Source organism: Pleurodeles waltl, chromosome 12 (genome assembly GCF_031143425.1).
Source record: "Pleurodeles waltl isolate 20211129_DDA chromosome 12, aPleWal1.hap1.20221129, whole genome shotgun sequence".
Taxonomy (NCBI): Eukaryota; Metazoa; Chordata; class Amphibia; order Caudata; family Salamandridae; genus Pleurodeles; species Pleurodeles waltl.
Window position 1 is genome coordinate 279,734,856 of NC_090451.1, and position 27,694 is coordinate 279,762,549.

The 27,694-nt window shown below is 42.4% G+C and overlaps 1 protein-coding gene across 3 annotated transcripts in view; it reads left to right on the forward strand.

The window, feature by feature from the left end:
• The window catches only part of HSF4 (heat shock transcription factor 4), a 356,190-nt gene that overhangs the window by 64,816 nt on the left and 263,680 nt on the right, over positions 1-27,694 (forward strand). For all 3 annotated transcript variants that reach the window (XM_069216203.1, XM_069216204.1, XM_069216205.1), the window contains exons 4-6: positions 6,968-7,092; positions 11,341-11,416; positions 15,435-15,499. In XM_069216203.1, the coding sequence (XP_069072304.1) occupies positions 6,968-7,092; positions 11,341-11,416; positions 15,435-15,499 (266 nt within the window). The remainder of the gene's footprint in view (positions 1-6,967; positions 7,093-11,340; positions 11,417-15,434; positions 15,500-27,694) is intronic.

Here is a 27,694-nt window from a genome sequence, read left to right on the forward strand (position 1 = left end):
AAAATGCAACATGGACATAGCACCTTTTTCCTGTTAAAAATTGACCTTTGTTGCACTGTGCCTAGCTGTGGGTTTTGGGCTCTAGCTCAGCCAGCACCTAGGGGATCCTAGCAAACCTGTACATTTGTGAAAACTATACACCTAGGGGAATGCAGGATGGGGTTACTTGTGTGGCTCTCACCAGGTTCTGTTACCCAGAATCTCTTGCAAAACTCACAATTTGTCTAAAAAACCACATTTCCGTCACGTTTCTGTGATGGAAAGTTCTGGAAACTGTGGGGAGCCATAAATTTCCTTCCACCCGTCATTCCCCCAAGTCTCCCGATACAAATGGTACCTCACTTGTATGGGTAGACCTAGTGTCCACAACAGGACTGTGAGGAAAAAAACACACTTACCTTACATTTCTATGATGGAAAGTTCTGGAAACTGTGGGGAGCCACAAACTTCTTTCCACCTGGCATTCCTCCAAGTCTTCTGATAAAAGTGGTACCTCACTTGTGTGGGTAGACCTAGTGCCCACAAAAGGAAATAGCAAAAACTACTACACGTATGCAGAGCATTTTTCCAACAAAAACTGACCCTCTTTTTCCAATGTGGGTAGCCCCAGATTTTGGACCACAGCTTAGGGAAACCTAGCCAACTTGTACGTTTTTAAAACTAGACACGTAGGAGTATCCAGGGTGGGCTGACCTCTGTGGCTCTCGCCCACATTTATTTACCCAGAATCCCTTCCAAACTTCAAATTGTGAGGAAAAACACACTTACCTCACATTTCTGTGATGGAAAGCTCTGGAAACTGTGGGGAGCCACAAACATCTTTCCACCTGGCATTCCTCCGAGTCTCCTGATAAAAATGGTACCTCACTTGTGTGGGTAGACCTAGTGCCCGCAAAAGGAAATGGCAAAAAATACTACATGTGTGCAGCACATTTTTCCACCAAAAACTGACCCATTTTCCAATGTGGGTAGCTCTAGATTTTGGACCTTAGGGAAACCTAGCCAACCTGTACATTTTTTAAAACTAGAAATATAAGAAATCCAGCACAGTGTAACTTGTGTGGATCCCACTAGGCTTTCTTAACCACAATGGCCTGTAAACTTCAAACCTTATGTTTCTGTGATGAAAACTTCCGGAATCTGCAGGAATCCACAAAATTCCTACCACCCAACATTGCCCAACCCGTGCCAATAAAAACGCTGCTCCACCTGTGTGGCTCGGCATGGTGCAGCAACAGCAACAGATCAAACCAAGGGCAATGGGAGCACTTACCTGGAGACTCCTGTTGACCTCAGTTGGATCCGTTCCTGTCACTGGCACTAGGCCCAGCCACACAAGTGGGGCAGAGTTTTTATTGGCACAGGTGGGCAATGCTGATTGGTAGGAATTTTGTGGATTCCTGGAGATTCGGGAAATTTCCATCACAGAAATGTAGGGAAAATGCCTATCTTCAGGCAAAGTTGGAGTTTCGCAGGGGATTGTGTGTAAGAAAATGGTGTGGGGTGCATTTGAAGCACCCACTCTGGACTTCCCCAGATCTCTACTTTTCAGATGTGAGTGGGTCTAGTAGGCTTATCCATGTAGCAGCCTACCCAAGCCCAAAAACTGCAGCCTCTCACCATTGCAAGTGGGATGACACTGGAGATTAGCCAAGCTTTGATGGCCCATATGTGAATAAACAACCAAAAGAATCAAATATCCTTTTCTTTGCCATAGGGATGAGATGCTTTAGTCAGCAGGGTGGGCCGAAAGACTATGCCCATTTTGGGGGGGTGGGGGCATTGCCATGCTCATACTGGGCAGCCCCTACCGCTAATAGTCCCTGGTGCCTAGTAGAATTTGTGACCCCTCCCCGGAGGCAGATCGGGGACTATTGACCCTCATCTGCCCTCCCAAGGGGCAGCAGAAAGATTTTACCAATTTATTTTGGGTTGGGGCATTGACAGGGCTATTATGGCCAGCGCCCACCCCTACACTAAAAATACAAAATATTCCCTGGTGTGCTAGCGGGTGTTCTGCCCTCCTTGGGTGATCCCCAAGCAAGGATCTACTAGGGAAGGATACCATTGGAAAGGGGAGATTCTACAGTTTCTAATTATACCTTTCCCGTCCGAATCAGAGCTCACGGGGCTGAGATAGCCCCACGTACACTGATGCAGAGAAAGTGAAATCAGCCGATCGGATCATTTCAGTTTCATTTTCAGGGAAATTACATCAGCGTGCTGTGTGCTCTAATGTCATCCCTGAAAACATAGAAACAGCATCAGGAGGTGGGAAAGCTTACCACCTGCTCCCAAGGCTGTTTTTTTGCCAAGGAAATCCCTCTGGTACCCGCACCAGAGGGATTTCCAGTGCGGTGTATGTCGGATGGACGGGAGTCGTCCAACGCATATGAGCACCATGGCGTCGGACGGCCCCTAGCTGTCTGACGCACACAAAGGGTTAACAACAGGGACCCTTATGCAAATCAGTTTTGGCCCTGCTCCAATTGGAACAATCCAGCCTGACTGCTAGCCCACCTCCCCATTGAATGACAACACATGCAACCCTGACTGTTTTTGGCCTTTAGGGGCTGTTTCAGTGAAGGGCAGCTTGAGTCCTACGGCTCACTGTGCTACAAGGGACTCACATCTGGAATTTCCCCACTGGAAAGGTAGAGCAAAAAGTGACACAGGGATTGACACAAAATCAGTTTGCATTTTGAGCAGCAAGACATACATTTCCCCGTCACTGAAGTTTTCGTCATTCTTTCATTTGCCCATTACTCTCAGAGAGCGTGCTTCAAGACTGAGACACAAGTGATAAGATAGTCAAATGACCGAATTGTTGAGAATCTTGTGTCAATGCTGCACTGGCAGAAAGAGGGATAGCATAAGGTCAGAAAACAAGATGGCCTCAATGGCCTAATTTTGAGTCCTATAGTTTTACAGATTCAGCGGATTCAGGAGGTGACATGAGTTATATACTGATGTCACATCCGAGGTGCAGGTGGAATTAGGGTGGACTGGAAAACCAACAGCAGACCTGACAAAAATGATCAAACCAAACCAAATCCCTTAGTTTCCTGCTGCAATCCTTCTCATTTGATATCTCTCTCTCTCTCTGTCTCTCGCTCTACCTCTCCTCGCTCTCTCCCTCATGTCCAGCTTTCAGTCAACAATAAATATGTCAAGCTAGCTTTTGTGATTAACGTTACTGCTAGTGAGAGTGGAAGTTTAGACTTGCCATAAAGTAGCACAGAGGGCTAACATGCAAAGAATAGATCTGTATTGCTAACATATCTGGGGACTATTGGGAAACTCCACTATATAATGATCAACCGGAAGCATGACATTCCTGCACCCCACTGGGCCCAAAAGGATAAATTGTTGAGGCGGTGAGTAATTAATCAGGAGCTGCAAATCAGCAAGTTATCAACATTTTAAATAGCATTCAATTTTGATGAGAGTCAATAATGAGATATTAATATAGCTTCAAGGTTTTATTAAATTCTCTATTAATAGTTTCTTTTCTTTATTGTAAGTCATCAATCAATTAAAATATCAATCTAATACAGAACAAAGCATGAAGCATGTTCCATAAAGTTTATTCCTATTTCAAGCTAAGAAGAATGGAGAAAAGTATCAGCAGAATCCGTGAAGAGTTCTAAATTAGGGATGTGAAAGAATAAAGTCTTTAACATGTATTTTGATCGTTTACATAGCTTTTGAAAAGGAAAGGTTAAAAAAACATGAGTCTCAAAACAGCATAGATTCAACTATAGAGAATAAGAGCGTCTCCCAGAGCAAATCCGAGATGTATCAAATCTCTGTTTAGCCTCTCCTCTCCTATACTGAGTCGAGTCTGAGTCCCAAATACCTAAAGTTTTCTAGCCTGGGAACATATACTTTTTATATATCAATAGATATCAACAGATTACAACATTTTGTGTTGTCTTTTGGTGATAATCTGGCATCTGGAGCAATAGGAAAATGATGTTTTCATGGGAATAGGACACCTTCCGTCGATTGAGCAAACTTAAAAAAGAGCATCCTAAACATATGATAAAATATACTACAATTCATAACACAACTATCAATTCAGCATTTTCTCTCAGCTTCTTCTCTATAAGACAAAACAAGTTAAGGTAAGTACAGTACATAATTTATTGAAGCCACTCCCTTTCCATATGATTCTATTGACAAACCTATTAATAAAGAAACATTTTTAATGAGATTAGACTAACATTTCATTACATTCCTATATTCTTATGAAAGCTAAATGGATAAGACAGCTAAAATATAACATCTCTTGTATTCATTCTGTTGTTTCAAAATACATTTGCGTCATTAGATTCTGTTCTTTATGACCCTGACACAGGTAAGAGCAAACCAAAGAGGAAAATGAAGAGAAAAGAATGCATTTGGCAATGGTTGAAGCTAAACACGTCTCAGTGAAAGCTTGCTGTGCAAAGCCTCGTTTAAATGCAGCATGTGGTTGAGGCCTACAAAATATATCATACAGGTCAATTATGTTAAGTTTTAAATTAGTAAAACACTTCCTCAGTATTTTATGTAAATAGCTGAGTGGATTAGTAAAGCCAGCCTTTACCAGCACTTTAAAACAAATGAAATGTATGTGAGAGATGGGCTATGGAGGGATGAGGGGCACTTTTGCTGGGTGGTAGTGAGGGAATCTGAGGAAGAGGTCATGGGACCAAAAAGGTTGTCGCACTAGGCTCTGCCAGCGCTAAAGCTGGCCCTGGGCTCCAGCCCACCACGGAAATGCCTTATAGAATAATAGGCCATTCTGGACTGTGTGGAATACCAAACCAGTTAAAATCAGAGGGGGTCGCTTGCCCCATGATCAAAATTCTGCACACAGTGTAGAGAGTAAATGTCATCGTGGACAATGTGAATGACTGAAACAAAAGAGATTTAGGACTGATGAAGTAAAATGGGGGTTCTCATTCCACTTGTTAAGCAATTAAATATTTCCTTCTCTGGGTTGTCAGGATTTGAGCTTTTGGCTCGCCTGATTGGATGGCTGAAAATGTTTTGGAGCGTTACAAATGCACTGCACCCCTTGGCACTCACTTTCCTGCTGCACCCCCTCCTCCTATGCTACTCTTGAGCAAGTAATATACTTGTCACTCTCATGTGCGTTGTGGAGACTGGCCTGTCTTCTCTGCAGTGTCAACATAAAGGAACATGTGGCATTTTCTTCAATGTTGTCATCCGTTTCCCCTGAGCACCCAGTCTGGAATGTACTTTCATGTGAGTGTTTTCCCTTTGTAATCATGTTATGCAAGTATTTTGATTCTTTCACAATTGATTTTGCATTGTTTTATTTAGTTATTGAATCCATAGTTCACTTTTTTCCAAAATGCTAATTACACACAATAGAAAGTGTAGAAATTCAACAGTATGTCAAGAACATTGAGTTCAAAGTAGCGTGGGATGACAAAGAATAAATTCACTAAAAACAAAATGAGCAAGGAAACTCAAGGTTAAGGGGGTAACGTGTACTGTTTCTCGAAAACAAAGTCGAACAACGGGGAGTAACTTGCTCTATAATCTGGGACCGCTCTTTTTTTCTCTGGCATTGTAAATATCATGAAATAGTGCAGTAGCTGGTCATCATTAGAAGTCATGGGGCACATTTATAAAATTACCATACAGAGCAGCAAGTCATCTTGCCGCGCTGCCCTGTGTCATAGGGACGGGCAGTAATGTGCCACACGTAACAATATAAGGTGCATTCCTTTTATTTTCCAGTGATGGCGCACAATGTATTGCCTAGTGCCAACGCAGGCGCTCTCGCACCATGAGCAAGGGTGCCTGCGTTTTAAGTAGGATTGGTTTTGTGCAGGTAGGGCACCATCCTGCACAAAAAACAATCCCCTGAAGCATTTTGCTCTTTCTATGGCGGCACACATAGAAAGAGGGAAAAACAAGGAGAAATAATCATATTTCTCCTCGTTACGCCTCACCTGGGGAGGCGTAGCAGTTTTGGCACATTCCTAGGTCTGCAACTTATGGTTACTCTGGGAATGAATCAAAATCCATTTGTGTTACGTGGAAACATCCACACACAACACATGGAAAGCCTCCCTGGGGCAGAGTAACGCAATGCAGCGATTTGCGCTGCATTACGTTACTCCAGATTTATCAAGCCACCCAGGGCTCCACAAGGTGGCCTTGCATGATTGATAAATCGCATTTAGTTGTTGCGTCGCGCTTGCACCCTGTCGAGTGTGATGCAACTACTTGATAAATTTGTCCCTATACATTTCTAGTGCACTTTTAATCTATTAGGAAACGGCACACCACATGTAGAATGGGTTGTGTGTTGCCTTATGCGAGGTGATCCGAGATGCCATTTGTGTTGTTCTACCACATTATTGAGTTTAACTTCAACCTACGAATACATCGAATCCACAATATCGACTAACAGAATATTTTCATTGTAGGTATAGATAGGTAAGTCTAGACTTACTGTTCTTAAGTCCACATCGATTTACCTTGACAATTTATTTATTGTAAAGCTAAAAGTATGTGAATTTAAGTGTACAGAATCTATACTTACCTATACAAATTTACTTCCATGATATCGCAGTAGTTGATATTCTGAATTCAAGTTTTTTTGATGGTCAAACTAAAAAATAACTTGATATATTGATACACAATCCCATTTGTGATGTCTTAAGTCCTGCCACGGACGATGCCACTTGGCAATGTCATTTGTGATCTAATTTGTGAGGTCAACTCTGATGCCAATGTGTTAGCTTAAGAGCAGTACATGACAGGGAGGTTAAGTGGTGCTAGCCAGTCTTTTGCACAGAAGGTACCTTCAAGCAGATATTTAATGCTACACAATGCTCACCTGAAGCCTTACTGTCCTCCTCAAGTCAACAGAAGAAGCAATGTAAGCAGAATATGAGCCCAGTCATACCATAAATACTTAATGACTACTTGCTATTTGCAGGTGTCTGTTGTGAAAAATGAGGAGACCAAGATGCGTCAGGAGGACCTGAACAGATTGTTATATGAGGTGCAGATCCTGAGAGGACAGCAGGAGAACATGGAGTGCCAACTGCAGGACATGAAGCAGTGAGTTCAGCATTCCCTCTAAAGACAACTCTTTCTTGCAAAATCTGCCTGTTCTTTGGAACATCCAAAGGCAAGCAGAGAATGTGAGGTTACTCATGAGCAATCAATGGCCGTAAGCATTTGCTGCATATTTAGAAAATTATATTCATGCACTGGTTCCAGTACACAGTTGATGTATTTGTACTGTGTGAAGCCTTATCTCGAGATTTCCCATTTCCTGGTGATTCCTACCAACCGGGCTTGTGCAAAAATGCAGTTCTTTTCAATGCATGTTACATGAAAATCTCGTATAGTATTTGGGGTTTATTTGTATTATGTCTGGGGGTCATCTGCATGAAGACTGTATGGTAGGTATGCCTTGCAATCAAAAGTCACACAGATACCAGCTAAATGTTCTGCAGATAACATTTTAAAGTCCACGCAATGAATAAGCGGTGCGTGGAGCAGATAAACACATCGAGTTTTATAGTTCCAACAGCACATTTTCTGCTCGAACCAGTTCTCCTGCAATTGGAAATTACATAAAAAATGTACATGTTGTAAAAACAGAAATTATGGGAAAAACACAGATCTCAATAGTCAGAATTTTTGAGAGATTATGCTCATGTAGAATACATTTATAGGTCTAATTCCAACACTCTTTCTCAGCATTTCAATGAATAAATCCTCCATTACCATCAAACAATATAAATTTTGACCAGACACTTGGTAGGGATTAAAGGATCTCTTTGGTGACCCCTCAGTGTGCAATGAATAACAGGGTAAAACCAGCCCATAATGGCTATGTCCTACATGGACCAATGCAACCAAGTCTTCGCATTTAAGTGGGAAAACCACAGGTTTCCCTGCATTAACAATAGAACGTCAATGCCTCTTAAACGACTATTTTCACTCTAAACATCACAAATGACGCAGTTTATTTTATTGGACAACATCTTTCATACCAAATATATTGAGCTATGTGTAGATATTGCTACTGAATACAATAACGAGGAATCTAGACCCACTTAATACACACATATATTCAGACAATTCTAAAGTCTCTTATTGGCAATATAAATCATATGCAGAGGCACTGACAGATATGCCAGGTTTCAAGCAGTATTAAAGACTCTTTGGTCACTTGAGCTTTGGGACATCAGACATAGTGAAGTGCATAGGAAATATTAGCATAAATAAAGACCGCTAGGATTGTTCTCAAAATGATGGGCGAGTATAATATCAGAGAAGGGGGTAAGACCAAATGCCATTAATTATTTAGCGTTCAAAGAGATGTTGGTAAAAGATCTTCTTACAAAAGGGGAAGTTGGACCCTCCGGAGATGGTTATGTTATTCAGGGTTGGTGAAATTCAGTGAAGTAACGAAAATTAATGGGTTTCCTCTGTAGAATGTGAATGGGAGGGTGGCATTGAGTCTCCCATATCTGGCACTCATTGAATGGAGCCCCCCGCAAGGGTTGTGGGACCTCAGAAGGGTCTGGGACCCCTCTATGCCACCCGGTCCGCGGAGGCCTGCGTTAACCCCACCCCCGTGAATTTCCACAGTCCGTATAATCTTGGATGTCGTTTTCCTTCCCTATTCACTGCAGGACCATCAAGTTTTGGCCAGTTGCCTTCTCTGCAGCCTATTCTTAGTCAGTAATTTATTGCTTTCTATTGTGAACTACGAGTCCTTTTCAACCTCGTCAGACCCGGATCACTGCCAGAACATTACCTTTCAACCAAGCAAGTAATTTGGTTCCCGTTCTTCAGGCCTGTGGGTATATGAACATTGGTGATAGGTACATTTCTCTCGCGTTCTGCCTTTCTGAGACCGTTCTGCCTTTTACTGTTATTAACTGTTCACCTTTAACCCTCACAATAACATTGGTGTTGAAGATTGGCTTTCGTGGAATGCAGAACAGTCAGTGCACCAAGATTTACCATGTACTTGTTTTTTTAGGATCAAAGGGCCAGATGTATCAAAGGGTTTTACCCATTCTGTGTCTATGGGAAAATGTGTTCGTACCTGTGCAGGCTCTGACAGTGTGCCCGCTCAGAAGGACGATAGAGCCAGGATTGTTGGCTGAGGACCATCAATCTTGGACAGGGTGTGTGCAGGAATTATTTAGCTGCTCCCCAGTTTGCTTTGTTCTCTTTCGCCCTGATGATTGTGTTCGACTAGTCCACTGGGTGCTTTCCTGCTGGAGTTAAAGGGACATTTCCAATACACGTTTCTTATGTTGGATACTGAACAAAGATCATGCTGTATTTGCACAATGTCTCTTCTTCTTGTTTCTGTTATAATATTCCGTTACATATATGATGTTTTTCCATGTGGCTTCTGGATTGTCCTCAAAAGATTCATCCGGACTTGGGTCCTAAATACACAAGTCACTTAGCTGTCACAGTGATCCAGGGCATTCTGTTGGAGCCGTCTGGGTTTTTCTGTGGGTGTGTTGATGGAGCACTCCTCTTCCTAAGTTTCAGTTTATGAGATACCGTTAAGTCCATGGGGTTGTTGGAGTTAGACCTGGTAAATTGACTCACTGAATTCAGGTTCTATTTGCTTACGCCCTTCTTTCTTCATTGTCCTTCATACCTTTCCCAGCAAAGACTAGATCCTTTGCTTACTCTTTCAAAAGTGGCTGTAATGTCGTGCAAAGCCCTGCAGGCTCCATGTTTTCTAAGTCTCTCTTCATCTTTTTCTGAACGGCGATTTTTCTTGATTTTTCTGTGTGGGGTTCTTACAACAGCACCTCTAATTTCCGTCACTAACCACCATTCCTCGCTATATTGACTCCTCGGTGATGCAAACAAAGCCTCAAGACCCCAATAGAAGGACAGAGAGAGAGCTATTGTGACTGGCATAAAGACACACCCATGCACATAGGACGCTGATAAGATCCCTGAGATGACTGGGAACTTGTCAGCAATCCCATGGGCTCATACAAACCGCTGCTAAATCCCATGTACACGCCAGACAGATTTTCACCATCACACCAAGTCATTGCGAATCAGAACCATAAACGGTGTAGAGATTCTGAAAGCACAAGGGCACCACACAAATGGTAGAAGCGTGCCGTAGAACATAATGCTATTCACAAGTGTTTTTATGACTCAGTCTCTACATGTTTTTTACATCTGTTTCGTTTGTTTTTTTTCTCATGAAATACAAAAGGTATATATGTGATCATTCGATGATACATTAACATATTTTAACACCACCTCCAGAAATCTAAATAGCTTATTACCAAGGCCATTGGAATTATGCGGCAGGGGAACACCAAATTATGTGGCACAGATAACTAAATTATGTACCAAGAAAAGATAAAATTATGCAGCATAATGTAGCACATTTTGTGATAGTTTTACCCCAATATGTTGCAGTTTTTACACGTTAAAACTGTCTGGGTAAGGCTTTACCACATTGGTACCAATTGCATGCCCAAATACATCAATAAGCAACAGAAAGGTACCTACCTTTATGAAGAGCCTTCCACTGAGCGGTAACAGGTGTCTCCAAGTTTTTAGTAACGTTTGACCTGTTAGAGCTAGAAACATTTTTTTGGTTAAAATCTGCAAAGTATGCAGCAAATTATGTGGCAAATGCAGCAAATCTATAACTATCAATCATGCCACAGCTACAAAATTGCATAATTCCAGTGACACTGCTTATTAACTAAAAAAGAATGCTGTGTGGTAAGCAGACGTGCTGTTTGCTAACCGCACACAGTGTGCTCACTGGGTTTGTAAACTTACTCTTTCTGATTAGAAAAACTTACACCAGAAGCACAATCGAGGGGACAAATAGTGACAAATTGGTTTTCCCTGAAAGTTGGATAGACTTCTACCCGTGATCATAACATAGTTTTCATAACACATTCCAGCTATACAAAAAGGGTGAAAACAGAATAATATGAGCAATTTTCTGCCACAAGAGGTTTTAAAACGTGTAAAAATTGTTAAATATATCATCCAGTGTTGCACATGGAATATTAAAATATCATCGCTCTTCAGGGTGTCTTGTGAATAGCTTAGTAGGAGTGTCAGACGTTTGGCCAGGCTCCTCCTGCACCAAAAATATCAAATACAGGCTGATCCTCATCGAATGTATTGAAGGGTAAACTCAACCATACACATCCATTTGTCACCACAAGAATTGAAAGGCAGTAACTGGTACTGCAACAACATTGCATCTTGAGAAGGAAATTAATCGTTTCAACAGTGCCACTTGTCAGACTTGTGCGTCTTATTTTTCATTTCTAGACAGAATGAAGTGCTGTGGCGTGAAGTTGTTTCTCTTCGACAGAATCACTCCCAGCAGCAGAAAGTGATCAACAAGGTAATGCAGCAATTCAACTGAACATTGCCATGCCATTTTGCCGTGTTTGCTTCTGCTGAGTTTACTCCAGTGTACCCAGGCATGACAGAAGCGTCTGTGGGCGGGGCGTAGCTTTGGGGTGGGGGTGGGGGTGTTACACTCCCCTAATAAATCTATTTTCTGATAAATAGTTGGATACACGAGTTCTCTCTCTCTCTCTCTCTCTCTCTCTCAACATTGTGTTTTCTTTCTAAATATTCTTACCAATCCACTTTCGTTTCCCTTGCCATGGTCTATCTTATGCACCCTGCTTGTTGTGTAATATATTTAAACATTTGTCAGAAAATCTGAAGTTCACTGCGCCCCAACATTCATCCTTACCAAGCTACCCTCTTATCTGTGGGGTCAGGGGCCAAAAGTTTAATGGGGCCCTTCTATGGTCTATGATCCACGGGGCAGCTCTTAATTAAGAAAACAAACGCTTTGGAAAGAGAAAAGACGGTATTTGGCACCATCTCATAAGTCTAGTGCACAAGCGCTCTGATGTGTTGTAATCTATCTGTTGGCTTTTAACTACCTCCAACGCACGTCCATCACTATCACTCATTAATGGGCTTGCCTTTTTAAAAATCCTTTATCATCATAAGAAATCCCTTACTTTTTTCCCCTCCTTGAGGCGGTGTAGTTACTGCCTTGGACACCAACCCTTGTTACATGGATAATTGCACTTTTGCCGATAGGTTTGACTGCAAGCGCACTTCTTTTTCCTTTTGTGTCTCTCCTTCGCGCTCAAGCTCATGGCAGTTGTGGCACTTTGAATAAGCTCACTTATGTCAACTGTTTTACTTTTAATTTTCAATTTATGTTACAAGAAAAGTCCGGTTAGAAACTTACACCGCTAATAGCTCTAACTCGAGCAAACCTGAGACTCACTGCATTGAAAATGCTTGTTGTTATTGGAGAGATATTAAAAATCATTACATCAAGGTGGTTACTGAGTACAAAATAACATCTCATAATAAATAATCAGATTTTGCGAGAAAAGAAAAATTAATAAATACATCATACACACATATAAATCATACCACACATTGCTATTTGATAATTTCAAGAAAAAGTGACGTGATATCTCTAGCTCGTAACCAGGTGTTAGATCAGGCAGTCCCTGTCTAACCGGTTCCTACATTGTCTTCAACCAAATGCGTCTCGGATTATTTTGTATAACTACCATTTCCAACCCAGTCAGAAAAACCGGATCCGGGGCATCTTTCTGAGCACAGGCTACAAGCAGCCTGGCAGTAGGTATAGAAAATAAAAAGACCCCCACGATATTAACTAGGGCACTGGATGCATAGCCCTTATGATAGTTTTATGTGTATTCAAAACTTAAACGATTAAATCAAAAACTTTATCTGAACATGCTAACTTCTTAAAGTGTTCACATAAGAGCAAGGTATTCTAGAACTTCCAAGGTATCTTAGTCGTAGCCGATCTGGAGTAAAAATCCACTGCTTTGTTTCTGATATTTGTTGACCACACATATTTTTGGCACAATATGTATTTTACAGGAGGGAGGTGAGCACCCTAATTCATGTTGCAATTGACCACAGGTTTGACCAATGTGTTGACCATACATGTATCTATCCGGCCACCAGTGGCATAACAAAGGTCCCTGCAGCCCCGCGTTGCAAGTGCCACGGGGACTCTTGGCATAGTACCTAGGCCTGAGAGCTCCTGAGTGAGTTCGGTGGGGGGGGGGGCTTTATGGAGTTTGTAGGGGGGCTCCCTCAGGTTTTGTTACGCCACTGCCTGCCACAAATGTGGAGTAGAAGGTAGAAGTTTCACCTACGAAGATTAAGGACCCCCCAGAAATTGCCATGTATGAGAATGATTAGCCTTGTCACCGAAGTATAGCATAGACTGTTAGTCTTGTTTTATCAACACTACGGGTACTTAAATATGTTACACAATTCAGATAAGCATATTTGTAGATATGTACAAAAGACACAGCAAAGTACTTTCCAGATGTAATTCAGAACATTTCATTTAATTTAGCAAGGACTTTTCGGAATGATACACAAAATACACATGATAAAGTAATTATAGTAAGATACATGATTTCGAACAACCTGGCTTTTTGCTTAAAAGACAAATATCAGGGCCCTAAAATTTGTTAAAATTCGCAGATCTACTGATCAGCAAGGTATTAAGTAGTTTGTAACCTTTTATCTGAAACCCAGCCGTAAATTGATTAGTCAAGAGCCAATTACAATCCATTTATTTATCAAGTATAAAATGTACTTAAAGTCAATCCCTTAGTATGTGTTGACCAAGGACTGTTTTTAACCAGTTAACCTAAATATCTAAATATCACCATGCCAAATAGATAGAAATAATGACCCTTAACCTATGATTCTGTACCATCAATCATTTAGGACGATGTCAGATTTTAAGACTCCCCAGGATAAGTGGCTTATTTTCTTTAGTTTAAAAGTGATGGTGCTAAATCAGGACATGTATACAGATTATGTGGTCATAGCTCTTTCCTGTCTCATGAGTAAATTTTGAGAAATTACTAGTATCTTTAAAGTTTTCTATACATGTGGACATGGAAATAACAATACCATTTTCTAATAACAGTTTCTAATAATATGGATAAACTCGATTGTACCATGAATACCGTGGTGTCATAATATCACAGACAAAATAAGAGGAACAAAATCTCAAAAGCTGAGTGCATATGCAGGAAGTATAGATTTACTATTCCTAACTCCACAGGTACGTAACCCGAATATATATATACATTGTCACGGTACATATATGTGGAGTTATGTATAAATGATTTACACCTACTTACCTTTCGAGGTTTGGTCCCTCAACATTCTGTATACAATATTAAGGTCCCACAATATTCTGTACTCAATATTTAGGATGCACACCAATATACTCAATAAATACATGCTTATCAAAATTTGCCTATAGTATTTCTCTCTCTTAGAAATCTTTTGGAGCTACTTTCGATATCACTGATGCATGTTTTAAGATGCTGGACAGAGCACTGATCCAACTGATCTGATGTAGCGTACACAGAGTGAGCTACAGAACTGCAACCACACAATCTTAAATATTTGACCCCCATCCCGGGGTATTAATGACTTTAATAGCATGGGAGTCTCACACTTCTAAATGTTTGCAGAATACAGCACTGGCTGAATGTTGCTTGTTTATGGCAAGAAGTTGGTGCCAGTTTGCCGTACATTGCTGGAGATGCTTTGCTGGAGCCCTGGTAGCTTTTGCATGAATTTGTTTTAGATCACATTCACAGATTTATCAAGGTTTCTTCACCAAATTTCCAAGCTGTAATTCATGATATGATATTAGACTATGAAGTAAAGGTCCCTCTGAAACTCTAAGAATCCTGCAACGAAACTTGATTATTCTTGCCATAAGCACCCTAAGTAGGTTGTTCCCATAGCTGTCTTTAGGATACCATAGTTAGGAATGCTTTAAACTATTTTTGCCACTAGGGTTTTAACTGACAAGTAGGCATGGTGCATTGTGGATATATGGTGGCCTAACAGTGGCATATTCAAACATGAGAAGTTTCACTTCTCAGATGAACACAGGCCTTTCACATGAATCGAACTGCCAGTTTGCTTCCTTGATTACAGTGCTTACAAAATCTGATTAAAGTAACCCTCTCCGAGAAGCGGGGCCAAGGAAGATGGTTTAGTTCCCTGATTACCATACTCCTCACAAACTAGACAGGTACATTGGTAGTTATTTTGGAACCAAGTATGTTTTCTTTGATTCCTACATGTGTTTTAAATGGCCCTTCTGTGGCCTACAATTGAAACCTTTCACTTTTTTGCTTACTTGGAATTTGAATTGTGTGTTTTTCCTGTTGCCTGGGTAGCGCTTTTGTTAATCTGAGCCCTGACAGATGCCACCCTTTTTGTGTGACACCTGGCCCTGTGTGCATGGACTGCTGAGTCATTGGCCATCCTAACTCGTGACCTTTTTTGCTCTCCCTTAACAGCTGATTCAGTTTCTCTTCGGCCAACTCCAATCAAACCCGAGTGCGGCAGGAATAAAGAGAAAAATGTAAGTACCCTTGTATGACAAGCCTCAGTACACCGAAGGACAATGGTCACTCCACTAAATGTACCAGCTCAGCTCTGCTTGGGGGCTGTCGGGAGGTGGGTCACGTGATATAGTCACCGCACTGACCACTGATGAATAGGTTTAAAGCGCTGAGCAGGGCCTGCTGACTCTCTTCGTTCAGCAGTCTTTAGAGAAACTGTCCCATCAGCTCTCTGCTCTCTGGTCATAGCCTGGTCATAGAGCTGAAAAGGAGCAGAGAGGAGAAAAGTGTCACATGTGGAGAGGTAGTTGTAAGAGAAAGTTTGTATATGAGATACGACTTCATCTCTTCTATGCACAAACAACCAAGTACCAATGTGAAGGTGAGGGTGATCTCCTAGATAAACATCCCTAAGACTTATTTAGTCACCCCAGATATTCCTAAAATGCCCCAAATTAACTCCAATTACACTGACATTTGTCACAATTCAAAATAGAGTTGAATTAGTACCCAACCCGGTGCCTCCCTGCAATCCATGGCCAATATGGAGCTGTCCTTAAATTTTTGCGTATACACTGTGTTCACTGGTTCAGTCCAGGATACCTTTGTGACATTCAGTCACTTCTGTAGGGTGTGCTTCCTTTTCACTGAGTCCTGGACTCCAAAAGTGGCTCTAGTGAAAGCTGTGCAGCAGCTCTATAATTGTGAAAATGGAGGGCCTCATTTACTAGGAAGTGATGTAGGGTGGCGCTGCAAGCCAGCTTGCTGTCATTTTGAAAGTGCAGGGATGCGTCATATTTATGGAAATATGACGCATCTTTGTACTTTCCTCTGCTTTGGCTCACAAACTGCGACCTAGTGCCAAAGCACGCACCTTTGAGCCATGTTGCAACGGTGCCTGCTTTGCAGGAATGCTTGTTTATGTGCGGAAGGTCCACGTTCCTGCACATAAACAATAATTTATTATGTTATTTCTCCCTGTTGCACCACTTTAACATCACACCTGAGGTGGTGTAGGAATCTGACGCATTCCCAGCCTTGCAAATCTGTGAATGCACCAGATTGTATCATATCCCATGGGTGTTGCATGGGAACACCCACAGGAACACCCATGGAACGCCCCTTTCATGCAGAGTTATGTGTGTAAGGAGGCCATATTTACAAGGCCATGAAAAGTCACACCAGGTGGCTTTGCATGGCCTTGTAAATATGGGCCGTCACACTGCGCCACAGAAGCGTCAATAAAAATGATGCTTCGGTGGTGCAGTGTGCCTCTAAGGCCTTGTAAATGAGGCCCTGAAAATCTAGGACTGGGCAGCCGGACCTGATTGCAGAAACCAGGATCAGGTGGGGTAGATGGAAAGACAATGGACACCGTATCTATGATAGAGATACTTGACTGCACTATATACTGTAGGAGTACCACATTACAGATGCTCACAAAAAATCTGCATAGTTATAATTTTTGGCACAGGTAGAGGAAGTTCTTAGTCTGCCAGCACACCACTGGCCCAACTATGTCAATGAAAACAGTCGGAAATTCATTTGAGTAGGTTTTACACCTATGTTTGGAGTAAATATCCAAGATTTTAAGTGTTCAAAAAGAGTTCCGGATTTAGCCCGGGAATTTCTGTAACTCTTGCAGAATGCTCATATACATACTCTCATACGTATTTACTATTTCTACATAAGTGAATGTAAAAGGGATATAATTCTACAAGTGGAAATGTGCTACAAGCACAATCACACTTGCAAAGTATTTTTTCTCCACCCCCAACACCCCCAGGTGAAGCCTCTCCGTTTTCCCTCTTGTTTCTATCCCTGAAAAACTTTAACAACTTCCCTTCACAGGAGTAAATCCATGTGTATATTCATAATGTGTTACTTCCTGCAAAATGTTGGTGTAGACAAGTGGTCTTCAAACTTTTTAATGCCGCGCCCCCCCAGTTGAAAAATAAAAATCATTGGGCCCCCCTCAGAATTTTTCACAATTATTTTAGAAAGATGGCAATGTTTAAATATGTCTAAACCTATTTAAACATTGCAGTTAAGTACTGTTACTTTTTTTAAACTGCAATAACATGCTTCTGCTTAAAACAAGGCATGTTATCTGTATAATATTTCTTTTGGCCAGAGTTTGGCGCCCCTCCTGGGATCACTTGAGGCTCCCCTATGGGGGCCCACCCCCAGTTTGAAGACCTCTGGTGTAGACCCTCTAAGATGTAGGTTGGTGTATGTTCACCTACCTTTGATAGTGAACCAATCCAGGAACATCCATGTACTCACATCCTTACTCACAATTTTGCTCACATGGAAATTCCTTCATACTGGCAAATGTTTCCTCGTTGACAAATTCCATTTGTAAAAGCAAAATCCCTCTACCACTGAGTTTTTGAATCAAGAGTTGTATTGTGCCCCGCTTTTAAGAAAGCTAAAGTGTGCAAAGGATTTTAAGAACTGGGACCAATGTTTTTGAGCGAGAGCCAAATCGGGAATAAACTTATGTTCTCTGGATTTCGCCTTCAGAAGCTTACCAGTAGAATGCTTTATCTTCCCATTACATTATCAGGATCAATTTTACTAAACATAGCACACTAACTGCTATGGTCTCCTTCTGCTGTGAGCGGGAAAGGTGTGCCACACCATCAAGAGGAGGAATACGTGAAGTTTAAAGACAAAAAGACAGAGTACTGAGGATAGAAGTCAAAAAGGACATTTGCTGGAAAATGAATTCAGCAACCCAGGTTTGTGGGCTGAAAAATTGAGTAATCAATGCAGCCAGAGTGCACTAATACCCCTAGCTGTCTCTAGGCGCTGCATAATATCTTTCCCAATAAATAGGGGGATAATCATAGCAGAGATTTAAGCATACAGGTGAAATGCATATGTGGGTATAGCCATTCCTAGAAAAATACCCTGGGTATACATCTTTAACTGGCAGTGTAAAGTTGAGCCTAAACAATTCTACAGCATCTACACGATCACGTCCAGGGCAATAATTTAATTGGTTTGCAGTGTTTGGATCGGGTCCCAGTAAAAGTCAGGGGTGTGACCATGGAATAGAAACCAATAACACTGAAAACGACGGCAAGGGAGGAGAGTCTGCATGGGGCAGCAGTTAACTCCATAAATGCTACCCAACCCCGCAAAGCGCTCGTCCATAAAGTAATCTCTCTTTGGGCTTCAAACCACGACAAAGGTCACGTCAGTCTCTTTGATTGGTTCCTGGGCTTGCTCTTTAAAATCTGCTTGCTTCATTTGTGAAAGGCATGCATACGTCATGCCTTTTCCGGTGTTTAGCCCGCCTACACAGCACCAGTAAACTACTAGAAACATACGAGGCTCGATGTTTTGAGCCTGGTTTCTGGACTACATTATCTGTTAATTTTCCCTGCAGTGCGATCGGGTTGGGGTTTACATAGCGCGATCGCGCTCCGTTTTTTCGTTTTCAATTTCAGCGCCATCGCACTGCATTTTACATAGCGCTATCACGCTGTGTTTTTTTTTCTTTTAATTTGTGTGGCAAGAAAAGTTAGGTTAGGAGTTTACAACGCAAATAGCTCCAAACCGAGAAAATGCGAGCCCCGTTGCATTGAAAATGCTTGTTCGATATTTTTGTACTGTTTTTGGGCGTACACCTATATAACTTTATTTCTATAAAAGCTATTCTAGCTACATTTGTGGTATTTTCACCCACAGACCGGGGATTCTACAGGCATCCGGGGTTTGTGGTTTACCTTGGAGGGAAGCTACAAAATGCCCATATTTTGTTTAATCTAAAATGTGGAAAATACTGTGTAAGAATGTATGTGTTCTTTTTCTGAAAATGCTATCAACAAAATGTTTGCTCTGTTCCGTTCCTTCTTCTGGCCGATTTCAGAAACAGGCGGAGTTCTATAAAAACAATTTTGTTCACCGCAATTTAATGCAATTTTCTAAGCGATGGCCAATATATCGCACTAACTACCTGCAGTGTGTGGTGGAAACTCGCTTAAAACTCAGGGGTGAAATTTTAAAACTTTACATTTCTATAAACTAGACACATGTCTGAATTGAGCAAAGGTGCCATTTGTGTACATTGCTCATGGATGTTTGAAATATAAAAAATAGTGAATTCTAAAGAGAGAAACACAGAAATTGGTGACAATGTTTTTCATCTGTAATTTATTGCACTGAAGGCCAATCCATAAAAGTAATATAGTGTTACGTCTGTTGAACTGTTTTGATCGCAGGGATATAAAGTGTTTGTTGTTTGTCAAACAGACACAATATCCAAAGTTATCAACCGAACTGTGGCATGTAATGATTTTTTAGTGTTTTGTTTGTGCATCGGTTCATAAGGCAAAAACTATTAAGTATAGAATGGATATGTAGGAAAGTACTTTCAACAAGTCCCAGAGTATCTGAGTTTAGGAGCAGAAGGTATTCATACCACTCTGAATTTGGGGTTACTTATAATATAAGTTGATTGTGAGGGCCTTCTACAAAATGTGCTCTTTTGTGCACACCGACTTAATTTGGAATCCAAAAATGTGACGGAATTATATACATAATTTGAAATGCCCTACTGTTCTGTGGTCACACACATCCTGATGAAAACAGGCCCACGTGTGTGGGAGGTAATATAGTCTCCAATAAGAAGGCCCCTAAAATGCAGCATGGAAACATCAAGATTTTTCGACAGAGTTTCAGTGATTCTGGGGATGTACTTCGCTGCGCTATTTGAACTCTGGTTTATCTGGCAGCTACGGAATCCTGCCAATTTAAGATGTTTCTTAAAACTAGATTCTAGTGAATCCAGGGTGATTGCTAGGCTGCCACTAATTTTCTTACCCACCATGCCCTGCAAACATCAAGCTTTGGCTAAAATCACATACTTTCTCTAATTTCTCTGAGAGGTAAATTCCGGAATCTGCAGGAAATTACAAACGTTCTAACACCCAATCTGCAGTAAATGACAAACGTTCTAACACCCACTGTTCCCACGCTTCTCCTGATGAAAACGGTACTCGACTTGTGTGAATGGGCCTGTTGTCCACAAATCCCACAATGCAATGTGAAAACGTCAACATTTTTCTATTAATTTCCAGTCATTCTGTGGATGTGGGTAACTGCAATATTTGGACCTGGAGTTGGCCGTCATCCAGAGCAACTTACCAGTACTAGACAATTACAAAATCCCTACTGATCAGGGTTCCCACACTTCTCTTCCTACACACGGTACCCACTTGTATTGGTGGGCCTATCACCAGTGACAGGAATAGGTCAAACCTTAGACCATGTGAAGTCACTGTAAGATTAATGTGCTTTTCACATGAGTTGGGGTGATTAGTGGTTGATGCACCAGCCTGCTGTCCGCGGTGCCAGAAAACTGGTGCCGATGAATTGGCAGTCCACCTGATGCCAGAATGGGTTGGTCTCACCACCCCATACCTTTTTTCCACTGGTGGTCTTGTGGGCTCTTTGTCATTCTGGGTGGGCAGATTGGGGAATTTAGCACTATCTGCCCTTCCCAGGGTCAGGGCAGAAAGCCCACCAGACCACTAAGGGGAAAAAGTATGAAAAAGAATGACCTTTGTTCAGCCTTAAGGGGCAGATTGGAGGGCTCGCTGCCAATCTTCCTGCCCCAGGGGCAGAATGCCCACTAGACACCACATATTGGTGTCCAAGAACGGAATGGTGTAGGGGTGTTGGCACGTCTTGGCATTAATTCCTATCCCCAGGCCCAGATATTCTTTCTGCCACCTGTGGAGGGATGATGGTGGGTTTACCCACTCTCTCCAGGCCCATATGTCAATTTACACCCAAAATAATCCAAATTATGTGAAAGACTTTTAGGGCTCCCAGTGTTAAGACAGTGGCCCAATGCCAGGACGGGAAGTCCCTCTCCACAATCTTATTTTAAAAAAAGGAAAAAACAGCCATCAGTGGGCCCTATTACACATGTCCCTGTTTGTTCCTCGGGATACCCTTAATAAGCTGTGCCTGGTGTAGACCAGGACAGTGTGCTCAGTTAAAAAAAAATGCTGTCCTCAGTGCAGATGTGAATACTGACAGTTTGCGCCTGCATGGAAGAGAACCCATTGAAAGACAGACCCGATGGAAATTGCGGCCTTGTATCTCACTTAAGGTGGACTAGCCTCGCCTTGAAGAGGAGGAAAGGTCCCCACTGCAGTTGGGTGTAGTCTTAGGGGTGCTGGAGTGTCCCCTGGGACCTCTATGCTTCCCTTCCAAGCTGCACCATTGGAAGCTCACCGACAAGGCACCGCCTCAATGTGCCCCCCAACAGGTTTTTCCTCTGTGCTTTTTCTTTTAATACAGCACAGGTGCAGAAGCCTGTTGACCCCATTTGCTTGAGGCCAAGTACCCATGCAAATGAGGCAACATCCCTTCATGATTGTGCCGGCACAAGAAATGTGTAAGCTTGATCAGCATTATAGACACGGCTGCTCAAGCGCCAGTGGCCCCTTCTGTAATGCACAGTTGCTGTGGGTGCACGAAGAGCATGTGCTATTCCCTGGGGAGGGAAATTAGGGGTACGCCTCTAATCTTCTCGGTAGTGGTGCAGAAAGACCATTGGTGCTCCAGTGGTGGGCTGTGCAGCCTGATGCTTGGATGGGCTAGCCCCAACCGCATTCTTTAAAAGAAAACAAACAGTCCCTGGTGTTTAGTGCTCTTGCTGTCCCAAAGGCAACAGATTGACTGTTTGGGCTGCAGGGGTGGGAATTGGTCCCAGGGCAGGCAGACCCCTACCTCATTTTTTAAAAACAAAAAAAACCTTGCACCTTGTACACTTCTGTCCCCTGGAAGGGCGGGTGTTCAGAAAGACTATTTGGTGTCTGAGTGGGAAGTGCAGCCCAATGCCTGAACGGGCTAGCCTCCCATTCCATTCTTTATTTTAAAAAAATCCCTGGTGTCTAGCATGTTTGGGATTAAATCGAGGGGGTGCAGCAGCCTATTTGGATTCTAGTCATGGGAGATGGGGCTTGATGCAGGAACAGGCTGGACCCACTCTTTAAAAAAGAATGTAAATTGGTGCTCGGGGTGGTGGCGGTGTGCTGGTCCACCCCTGAGCATCAATCAAACTCAATGACGTCAGCATGCATTGTGTGCTGGGTGTCCCTGAAACTGAAAATAACACATAATAACTCTCCCTTTGAGCCCGATGTGAGGGCATAAAATGGAATCCCTCTAATGTGAGCGCCTGGGGATTCCCGGCCCTTACTGCGAGGATGTGATGTTCGCATCCTCCAGACTGAGAGACAGTACGGGAGACATGAACAGCACGTCCTCTTCTTGTAAGCAGTTCATGCGCTGCATTTGGACGGGCCGATATTGAAATAGGATACACTGACGTGTATACCCGTGCATGCACTGGAAGGTTACTCAAGAAGATTGTGCAATCAATTAACCATCAGCATTTGTTGGTTGCGGGTAAGATGGCAAGGGCAATGGTGCTGATTGTGCCGGGAAAGATGCTCTAGCAGCATGCTGGGAGCACACATTTTGAGGAAGACAGATGCTGCACCGCCCTGTTGTGGACTTATACCCATTCAATGATGGCCATCACACTAGTGTATGCAGGCACAAGAAGGGATGGCCATCGTGGAATGATTTAAACCCTTTAAAGATACCAATCCTGGAATACAGTTTCAAGCAGTGGTTGATGTGCGAGGACATACCGAACTAGCGGATGCTAGGGGAGGCTAATTTCTCAGTAAAGAAAGTAGTGGCTGAAATGCAGTTGGAACCAGAAAGAGACAGAGAGAGGGATGCAATAACACATGGGGGCTTATTTACAAGGCCCTCTGCGATGCCGGAATGTCACTTCTAGTGACGGCCTGGCGACACACACTGCAGGGCCATATCTACAAGGCCACGTGAAGCCACCTTGCGTGGATTTTCATGGCCTCATAGATATGAACTGAGGCAAAGCAGCACAAGCTGTGACAGGAAGGTGTGCCATGGGCATTAGGGTGGGTGTTCCCATGTAATACCCATGGCATTTGACACATTCTGAGACTTACAAGTTTTGTTAAACCTGGGAATGTGTCAAAAGCCAATGCCTCCCCAGGGGAGGCGAAAGAGCGACACAACAAGGAGAAATACCTTTATTTCTCCTAATTTTTCCTTTTTCTGTGTGCTGCATTCTGCAGCACACATAGAAAGAGGAAAACACCTCTTATGATTGTTTTTGTGCAGGAAGGTGTCCCGTCCTGCACAATAAGAATCAGCCCTGCAACTTAGGCACCCTTACATTATGATGCAAGGGTGCCTGCATTGGTGCATGGCAGCCCTTTGTGTGCCAGCGCAGGAGAAAAGGACAGGAATGTGCCATAACTCATCGACACAGCACGTTCCTGCCCATTTTCTTTTGATGCAGGGCAGTGCAGCAAGAATCCTTGTGGCACTGCCCTGCACCAAAACCTCGTAAACAAAGCCCTTCGTTGGGGCCACTGGTTGCGAAGATGGAACAAGCACTCATTATGGAGACAGCAGACCTTGACCCTGAGGAAGAGCAAGAGAGACTGTAAGAGAATGAAAGAGTAAGGTTTGAACACAGTGACAAAGGAGGAAAGCAGGGATGGAACATAATCTGTAAGAGCGAATTAAAGAGACAGTAAAGGGTAGGGTGGTGGAATAAAGAGGCATAAAATAGAATCAGGAACAAACAGCCCTGGTTTTTGGCAATTTCAGCATTCAGCAGTTCAGCCGGTAGACTCCTAAGAAAATCTTTGGGCTACTGCGCTTATATTTTCATTGATAAAACGTGGGGATGTGACACGATAGATCTTTATGTGCTTACAAATCTCCATTGCTGAATTCCTCCATGAAGACAACTTAAAGGGGCTTTATAACTTATTTTGGACACCAGTTTTCATTAGGCTAATGCATTGCAAAACATGCATTATTATTATGCTGATGCAGAAGCAGAAGCAGACAAAGGGCAGTGAAATGTACCTTTAAAAAGACATATTTAAAAAGCATATTGTTGTACTCTGACCTAAAGACAAACACAGATTTCCACGCAAGTCACTTGAAAATCTATTCGACAATAATGTGACTAAGGCTTTAGCAAAATGTGGGATGGTAAAGATGCAGTCAGTAGGATAGTTGTACTGTAATAGTTGCCAGGGAGGTTGCCAGGAGCGCCATCAGCGCTTTACCGTTTATTAAACAATGAACTGCTACCACGTCCTCGAGACAGAAAATATGTGACCAGCACCACCAGGCTTCGATCAAAGTTTAAAACCACGAACTTTAAACCCTGGCTCCCAGTTTTCTAGTGAGGACTGCAGTGTACCTCAATACATCATCTCAAATGGAGACACCTGCACAACAAATACACCGCTCGTGGTTTGGGTAAAAGTTTTATGGCACACATTCCTTCGTTCATTTCAAATCATTCTCGGTGTCACTGGATTGCGCCGTCACATGGCAGTGAATACTTACAATTATGGAAGCTCTTTAGAAAGGAGGAACGTGCCCAAACATGTTTTACTGGTTCTGTGTCATGGCAAGTTCACTGTAACGTTTAGTCGTAAACAAAGATCACTTAAAATCTTAGTCAGTTTAATCACCTTTCTATAATTAAATTGAGAAATGTTTAAATGCCAAGGCGACCACTTCGACTGCTCTACTTGTTTCCCTTTTGTGTCTGTAAGACCTACCACTCGGAATATACATAGCTTTGTGTCAGCCCTCTGCGATCACTAGCTTACTTGGGTCAGCCTCTTTCACTATTGGCTTAAAATTCGTCTCTCACATTTTAGATCATCCCAGAGGAGTATTTTTCTCTCGCTCTCATGCTATTAATTGATGTATCATTCCCCTTCTATGAAGTACTTGCTCTGGCTATTTTACTTCAAAAAGTACTGTCCATAATCACAGTTTTGTCACATTCTTTACCTCATACATGCATTGCATGCAGAAAGCATTTTTATTGGAGCAAGCATTTGTGTAATGCTTTTGTCATACCTCGAGTGCAAGTTTGACACTGACATGGCCTCCTAATTGTTTTATCACTTCGTAGGGCCCCGATGGATTAAAAAAAAACATTTGAGAGGTATATGTACAAGATGTGCACATGCTTATAAGTGGACACATAAATAAAACCACCATTAACAAACCACACTAATACCATCATACCACATCAACACCAACCACCAATCAATACTAATACCAATAGCAGCAATACTGCACCACCACCAAGACAACACCAATAGTACCACACCATTAATACCACCACCAATACATCTCTATCACCTACATCAATGCTTGCACTGCTGATACCAATGCCAATACCGCAACATCACCATCAATGCCACCACAATACCACAAATGCCACAACCATGAAAGGCACCATTATTATCACAACACCACAACGCCACCATCACTATCCTTATCATACCACAAATCAACTACACCACCACTAGTGGCACCACAAATAGGCATACCATCAATACTACTATCACCAATACCACCACCAGCAATGACACTACAAATACCAATAATACCACCACCACCAAAACCAACACCACGAATACCACCATCACACCAATATTTCCACCATTGATACCACCACCACTACAAAACCACCAAACCAATACCACCACCACCAATAATAATACTGCCACGACATACACTACCAACAATGCCACCAATACCAGCACAAACAATACCACATTAACCCCTTCGCTGCCAGGCCTTTTCCCCCTCCTGTGCCGAGCCTATTTTTTGGCTATATGGGGCAGTTCGCGCTTAGGCCCTCATAACTTTTTGTCCACATAAGCTAGCCAAGCCAAATTTGCGTCCTTTTTTTCCAACATCCTAGGGATTCTAGAGGTACCCAGACTTTGTGGGTTCCCTGGAAGGCGGCCAAGAACTTAGCCAAAATACAGTGAAAATTTTGTTTTTTTTTTTAAATGGGAAAAAGGGGCTGCAGAAGAAGGCTTGTGGTTTTTGCCCTGAAAATGGCATCAACAAAGGGTTTGCGGTGCTAGAATCACCAGCTTCCCAGCCTTCAGGAACAGGCAGACTTGAATCAGAAAACCCAATTTTTCAACACGATTTTGGCTTTTTACTGAGACATACCCCATTTTTACGATTTTGTGTGCTTTCAGCCTCCTTCCAGTCAGTGACAGAAATGGGCGTGAATCCAATGCTGGATCCCAGAAACCGCAACATTTCTGGAAAGTAGACAAAATTCTGAATTCAGCAAGGGGTCATTTGTGTAGATCCTACAAGGGTTTCCTACAGAAAATAACAACTGAAAAAGAAAAATATTGAAATTGAGGTGAAAAAAACATACATTTTTCTCTACGTTTTACTCTTTTTCCTGCAATGTCAGATTTTCGAAAGCAATATACTGTTACGTCTGCTGGACTCCTCTGGTTGCGGGGATATATAGGGCTTGTAGGTTCATCAAGAACCCTAGGTACCCAGAGCCAATAAATGAGCTGCACCCTGCAGTACGTTTTCATTCTATACTGGGTAAACAGCAATTCATTTGCTGAAATATAAAGAGTGAAAAATAGCTATCAAGAAAACCTTTGTATTTCCAAAAAGGGCACAGGAAAAGGTGTTGAGGAGCAGTGGTTATTTGCACATTTCTGAATTCCGGGGTGACCATACTAGCATGTGAATTACAGGGCATTACTCAAATAGATGTCTTTTTTACACACTCTCTTATATTTGGAAGGAAAAAATGTAGAGAAACACAAGGGGGCAATAACACTTGTTTTGCTAATCTATGTTCCCCCAAGTCTCCCGATAAAAATGATACCTCACTTGTGTGGGTAGGCCTAGCGCCCGCAACAGGAAACGCCCCAAAACGCCACGTGGACACATCACATTTTTTGAAAGAAAACAGAGGTGTTTTTTGCAAAGTGCCTACCTGTAGATTTTGGCCTCTTGCTCAGCCGGCACCAAGGGAAACCTACCAAACCTGTGCATTTTGGAAAACTAGAGACCTAGGGGAATCCAAGACGGGGTGGCTTGTGGGGCTCTGACTAGGTTCTGTTACCCAGAATCCTTTGCAAACCTCAAAATTTGGCTAAAAAAACAAGTTTTCCTCACATTTCGGTGACAGAAAGTTCTGGAATCTGAGAGGAGCCACAAATTTCCTGCCACCCAGGGTTCCCCCAAGTCTCCCGATAAAAATGATACCTCACTTGTGTGGGTAGGCCTAGCGCCCGTGACAGGAAATGCTCCAA